This window comes from Silurus meridionalis, chromosome 6, assembly GCF_014805685.1.
Source record: "Silurus meridionalis isolate SWU-2019-XX chromosome 6, ASM1480568v1, whole genome shotgun sequence".
NCBI lineage: Eukaryota > Metazoa > Chordata > Actinopteri > Siluriformes > Siluridae > Silurus > Silurus meridionalis.
In genome coordinates, this window is record NC_060889.1 from 27,808,748 (window position 1) to 27,815,955 (window position 7,208).

The 7,208-nt window shown below is 34.3% G+C and overlaps 1 protein-coding gene across 1 annotated transcript in view; it reads left to right on the forward strand.

Annotated features, from left to right (window-relative positions):
* cldn1 (claudin 1) overlaps positions 1-4,734 on the forward strand; it is a 7,404-nt gene extending 2,670 nt beyond the window's left edge. Inside the window, exons 2-4 of the mRNA XM_046851861.1 lie at positions 719-883; positions 1,641-1,725; positions 3,888-4,734. Coding sequence (XP_046707817.1) covers positions 719-883; positions 1,641-1,725; positions 3,888-4,050 — 413 coding nt within the window. The 3' untranslated portion in view covers positions 4,051-4,734. The remainder of the gene's footprint in view (positions 1-718; positions 884-1,640; positions 1,726-3,887) is intronic.
* Positions 4,735-7,208: the final 2,474 nt, after the last annotated feature.

Below are 7,208 nucleotides of genomic sequence, written 5' to 3' on the forward strand. Positions count from 1 at the left end.
CTCGCGCATCTGTGCCGCGACTCTGCTAATAACGAAGCTGTTGGAGTAGCTGTTTCTCGTTCTATTTCTCATTTGAATGTTTTCCAGTTCCTCGTGTCCCGTGCCTCGAGTCACACCAATCATTCATTCGAAATTCAAATTTAGATTTTTCTTCCTGTTCATTTACATCCCATGTTGTTAACCGATAAAAATGAATTGTTAACAGTTCATTAAATTAATTGTTTGCTTGTTTGTCTATTTATTGATTCACTTTCTTGATTTACTGATTCATTTCTTATTCATTAATTCACAATTTCTACAATATACAGTATTCCTATGATATATTCATTCGTTAATTATTTATTTATTTAAATTCTTTATTCATTAATTTATCCATTTATTCACTTATTATTTATTTACCCACAATCTCAACACTATATGTCTATTAGGGATGTGCAACTCGATGCATAGTCAACGATACAATACGATACGATACATACCGTATGAAGCAGCTACAGATGCGATGCGATCCGATTCCCCCTCATTACGATGCCTTGCGATCCGATTTCGCTTTGACTCCACACGCTGTGAGTCAAATCGGTACGATGCGATGGAAAAAAGTTGATGCTGTACAATTTAATATGGTTTGCTTTTATTATATATACATTTCATATTAATGTCTCTCTCTCTCTCTCTCTCTGTCTCTCTCTGTCTCTCTCTCTTTCTCTTTGGGCTGCAGTGGAGGTCCAGGCGGCTCGGGGCTTCATGCTGTCTGGGATCCTACTGTGTGGCATTGCCGTGATGGTGGCCTCGGTAGGGATGAAGTGCACCAAGTGCCTGGAGGATGACATTGAGCTCAAAAACAAGGTGGCTGTGGCAGGAGGAGCCGTGTTCGTCATCGCCGGTGAGATTCACACGCCTCTCTCAAAGGAAACAGGAAGTAAAAGAATTTAGGACGTCAGATTATACGTCCTGTTTTCACTTATAGCGTAATCATTATTGCGGAACAGAGTGATGTGTACAAACAGACAATGTCATTTTGTAATAGAATGACAATATCTCATTAAATGGTTGTCATGGTAACTGTTTTTAAAAAATAATAATAATAATAATAATAATACAAGCGTGAGCTTCTTAAGCAACTCTTTTGGTTTACATTCCACCTAAATGCTTTGTACACACACTATGCGGACAAGAGTTTGTGGACACCTGAGTTTGGTATGTGCTTCTGGAACATCTCATTCCACATTTAGTCTCCATATGCCATTATAATGAGCTTCACTCTTTTTGGAAGATGTTTCACTAGATTTTGTGGAGATTTGTGAATTCTTATTCAGCCACAAGGGTGTAAAGTCAGGTATTGATGTAGGTGAGGGGGTGAGGAGGTCTGGGGTGCAGTCAGTGTTCACAATCATCATGTTTATTAGGGTTGGAGATCAATAACAGGAGATCTTCCACTTGTTCCAACCCATGTTAAGCAGATCTTCATGAAGCTCTCTGGGTTTGGGTCTTCTAGTTCAAAAATATCACGCTACATGATTTAAAGACGTCATATACAATTGTTTGCTTTCAGGTTTGTGGCAGCAGTTTGAGGAAGAATCACAAATGCTTTTGTGTAGTTTTTTACCTCATGATTCTGTTTTTCTTGTTTGTCTGTTCAGGAATCTGTGCTTTCGTTGCTACGATCTGGTACGGAGATAACATCAGACGTCAGTTCTTTAACCCCTTTACGCCGACTAATGCAAAGTGAGCAGTGAGATTTTCCTTTTTTCTTTAAAGTTGTTGTCTGTCATACAGTGCTGCTGCTACAAATCTTAATATTGCACGTTAATTATATTATTTTTCTTCATTTGATTCTCAAGATATTCTTTAATCTTCATCTGAACCGTTCTGATGAATACATTACCACAATCATCTTCACTTTTCAAAGTTACCCACCCACATATAACCTTTTTGGGTGGAATTGAATCAAAGAAAAAGCCAGACAGAGCCTGTCAAAAGTTTATACACCCCTAGTGTACGTTGGTTTCTATGCAGCAAACTTGGTAATCGAATGGTATGAAGATTTACTTTGACCAATTAAATATGTAAATGTACAGACTTTATTTTCATTGAAAAATCCAACTTTATCATGAAGAACAGCTTTACACGCTCTCAGCATTCAGACGTTCATATGAAATAGTTTGCCGTGTCTCTTGTAAAACTAATTGAGGGTCTTTTTCCTGTTCCTCTCAGAGCAGTTCAATAGGATTTAGGTGCAGTGACTGGGCAGGTCGTTCCATGAGAGATATTTGCTCTCTAAATAACGCTTACAGAGTTTAGATGTAAAATCGGTTCCAATGAGTCGCAGTCTAGACGGAACCGCATGATGTTGAAGTATGGAATGAGAGACATGTTGGTTCTCGATTCCATTCACTTTCCAGAACCTTCCCTGCTCCAAAACAACCCCAAACCTTTCCATCTTAATGTGTGACAGTGGGGATGAGGGAGTCTGATCACATCTCTCCTGGTCTACATCCTACACACATTCTTCTGTTAGAGACAAAAATGTCCTGTTTGGACACCACAGATCTTTCTTCCACTCATTTACTGTCCAATTCTTATGTGTTTTTCCTTTTTACTGTCTGCATGTGTCTCAAAAACCATAAAAGACTCGGTTTCCACACTTTTTATAGACACTGTACACAAATAGAATAGAATAGAATAGAATAGAATAGAATAGAATAGAATAGAATAGAATAGAATAGAATAGAATTAGAGTAGTATCAAATAAAATAAAATAAAATAAAATAGAGTAGAATATAATAAAATAAAGTAGAATAGAATAGAATAGAATAGAGTCGAATTGATTTGAATAAAATACAATACAATACAATAAAATACTCACGCAGAATAGAATAGAATAGAATAGAATAGAATAAAATAGAATAAAATAGAATAGAAAACTCAAGTAGAATAGAATAAAATAGAGTAGAATAAAATAAATTAGAATACAATACAATACGTTACAATATACTACTCAAGTAGAATAGAATAGAATAAAATAAATTAGAATACAATACAATAAAATACAATACAATACAATACAATACAATAAAATACAATACTCAAGTAGAATAGAATAGAATAGAATTAGAGTAGTATAAAATAAATTAAAATAAAATAAAATAAAATAAAATAGAGTAGAATAGAATAGAATAGAATAGAGTTGAATTGATTTGAATACAATACAATACAATACAATAAGATACTCACGTAGAATAGAATAGAATAGAATAGAATAGAATAGAATAGAATAGAATAGTATAGAATAAAATAGAATAGAATAAAATAGAGTAGAATAAAATAAATTAGAATACAATACAATATGTTACAATACACTACTCAAGTAGAATAGAATAGAATAGAATAGAATAAAATAAATTAGAATACAATAAAATACAATACTCAAGTAGAATAGAATAGAAAAGAATAGAATTAGAGTAGTATAAAATAAATTAAAATAAAATATAATAAAATAAAGTAGAATAGAATAGAATAGAGTCGAATTGATTTGAATACAATACAATAAGATACTCACGTAGAATAGAATAGAATAGAATAGAATAGAATAGAATAGAATAGAATAGAATAGAAAAGTAAAAAATGCAATCAAAAACATTAGAATTATAAAAGCTTATTAAAGGTATATAATAAATATAAAATACATTTTAAAGGAATTGAAAATTGATTAGTAATAGAATTGTGATCAAATAGAATAAAATGAAAATGTAGAAAATGACCAGGGCATGCAGTCAGATTTATTGTATGAATTTGTAGTGCAGTTTTTGAGTGTGTAGTTTTTGAGTGTGTCGTAGGGCAGAGGTGGGAGGATGAATCCTGTGTGTGTTTTCTCACACTGTGTGCAGGTACGAGTTTGGTAAAGCTCTGTATATCGGATGGGGAGCGTGTGCCCTCACGGTGATTGGAGGAAGCCTGCTGTGCTGTAACTGCGGCAAGAGTTCAGGAGGAACAGCGGCTCGTTACCCGGCAGCCCGACCGACCCAGCCCTCTCAGCCCGGCTACGTCTAACCGTACACAGCCGTGTCTCACAACAATCAAGGCTTAGTTTTCAAACAAACACACAATTATCAAGAACATCAAACCGGAAATCCTTGTTATAATTGATTGATTGTTTAGAATGATGCACCATATGGACAAAAGCGTGTGTATAACATTGCTTATTGAACATCCCATTCATTATTTAGTCCCCATTTATTCTCTGTTTTAATGAGCGCCACTCTTCTGGGAAGATGTTCCACTAGATTTTGTTGAGATTTGAGTAAGATCTCATTTAGACACCTGTGTGTTAAAGTCAGGTACTGATGTAGGTGAGCTGAGGAGGTCTGGGTTGCAGTTCACATTCATCATGTTTAGGGTTGGAGCTCTTTAGCAGGAAATCTTCCACATCTTCCAACCCAAAGCTGGATGTGTGCACAGGGGCATCATCGTGCGGGAATAGGTTCGGGTCTCCTATTTTGCAAGAAATGAAAATTTCCTTCTACCACATCAATGTTTTATACAGTTGTGCACCTCCAACTTTGTGGAGAAAAAAACATATATGGGGTGAAAAAGTCAGGTGTCGTGATACTTTTATCCATATAGGGTATCGTTTAGAGAATCTTCTTTCTGTAGAATTGTAACGTTTTCCACGAACGTGATTTTTATGTATAAACAATACAAAATAAAACAAGAAAAAAAACTTTTTTATGAAAAGAATGTGTATTTCTTTATTTAATTAGCAAGCATTTAGATCCATTTTTCTTTTCAGGATGATGCTAACTGATATGCAAGCTGGATTTTTTTTTGCTTTGCTACTAAGTGATATATTAGTGATAAAAATGTATGTTATATTTAACATGGGCATTTAAACAAACATTAAACCCAAATTTTATTTCCAACAGAACATAGAAAACAAATCAAATGTTTAAACTGAGAAAATGTTCCATTCTAAGGAAAAGTTATTTTTTAATGGCTATAACACGGGTTGGAGGCAATAAAAGTCTGGAAAATGTTGTAACTAATGAGGTTAATAAACAGCAGGTCAGTAAGATGATTGGGTATAAATAGTGTATCTTTACAGAGGCAGAGTCTCTGAGAAGTAAAGATGGGCGGAGCTTCACCAATCTGTGAAACACTGTCTACAATCAGTGGACCAATTTCAGAACAATGTTCCTCAAGATCAGATTGCAAAACAGTTGTATATCTTATCATTTAAAGTACATAATATCATCATAAGTTCTAAAGAATCTGGAGAAATCTCTGTGCACAATGGACAAGGGTGAAAATCAATGGATTTTATGGATGGCTGCGATCTTCTGGCCGTCGATTTAAAACAGTCCTAATTCAATAATATTCATCACTGCATGAGCTCATTAACACCTTGCCTGTGAACACAGTTTGCCATGTTGTCCACAAATGCAGGTTAAATCTCTAACATGCCAAGAAGGAGGCATGCGTGAACATGATGCAGAAACGTCACCATCCTCTCTGGGCTAAAGCTCATTTAAAATGCATTGAGGCAAAATGGAAAACTGTTCCGTGGTCAGACGAATCAAAATTTTGTAAAACTTTTGAAAGTTTTGGAAACCATTGACACCATGTCCTCTGGACTAAAGAGGACAGGGACCATCTGGTTATGCTTCTATCTACAAAAAGTCTTTTTATGGAAGGCCTTGCATATTTCCATCTAGTACTATTTGTAGTAAAAGAGACCAGGTTCTAAACTAGCCGGCTTGTAGACTAGACCTTTCAACATTTTTTAAACACCATGAAATGAAAAACACAACAAAGGACACCCAGAACTTTCGAGCAGCTAGAATCCTGTATCAGACACAAATGGGACAAAATTCCTCTCACAAAAATTCAGCAACTGGTCTCCTCAGTTCCCAGATGTATAGGGACAGAAGACGTGATGCTACACCGTGGTACACATGGCCCTGTCCCAACGTTTTTGACAAGTGTTGTCACAATAAAATTTAAAATTAACTTAATTTTTTCCATAAAACTGTATATATTCTCAGTTCAAACATCTGATATATTTTTGGTTATATTTATGTGATTAATGATTTTATTATTGGATTTTCTAATTATTTTTTTTCTGTTTTTTATTTACGTTTTACCCTGTGTCCCAACTTTTGTAGAATTGGGGTTGCATTTGCTTTGTAAGGTATTACATAGCATGTGTACTGCAGTGCGGTGCGTCGCTGTAAACATGTTTATGAGTAACAATGCGTGCTTTTTAATTATAATTACAGCTCTCTCTGTGTGTGTGTGTGTGTGTGTGTGTGTGTGTGTGTGTGTGTGTGTGTGTGTGTATTTGTGTTAAAGCTTGCGTTAAGGGGCTTAGGACTGTGTGGCGTGTTTTTTTTTCTTCTTTTTCTTAACACGATCTTCCTTCTTCAGTGGAATGAGCCGGAAGGCTGGGTGTGTTCTGCGGTTGCAGGCGTACATGTGGAGACACACACCAGATCCAAATAAACAAAAAGCTCAGGACAAAAGAAAGACAAAAAACATGGCTGTGAGGGATTTCTTTTTTAGTCGCAGTCTTTCAAGAGAACAGGAAGCGAATAAGCTGGATATTTATAATGTATACACATAGTTCTTTTTACATAACTATTATTATGAATTTTTTGATTTTTTTTATTTCATTCAATTCTATAAACAAATATTTGTTTTTATATATAAAAAAAGAAAATGAACAAAGCAGCTAAAAACATCCACAAAATCACCCCCAAAAAAGACAAAAAAAAAAAAAAAAAGAAAAATTTTTTTTATATATATATTTTTATTATTATTATTATTATTATTATTATTATTATTATTCATTAACATTTAATATCAAATAAAATTTATTCCTAATACAATTTTAAAAACAAATTATAAATTAGCAAATCAGGTTTTGCTCCTTCTTAAATTGTTATATATTATTTTTTATTCATATTTCTTTCTTTTTTTTTAATCTTCACTCTATACATCATTCCCCACCTTCATTTGCATATCGAACATGATTGGCTGTTCAAGTTTATGACCTGACAACACTTTTTTTGTGTGGGAGGGAAGTTACTCATGATGTTGCTGTGGTTTAGGGTTGTGGGTTGTGACTTGTTGTTTCTCAGGTGTTAAGACTGATACTTGTGCAAAAGTTTGTATCCCTTATAGTTGCAAACTTCTGCATTTAAGTGCAAAAT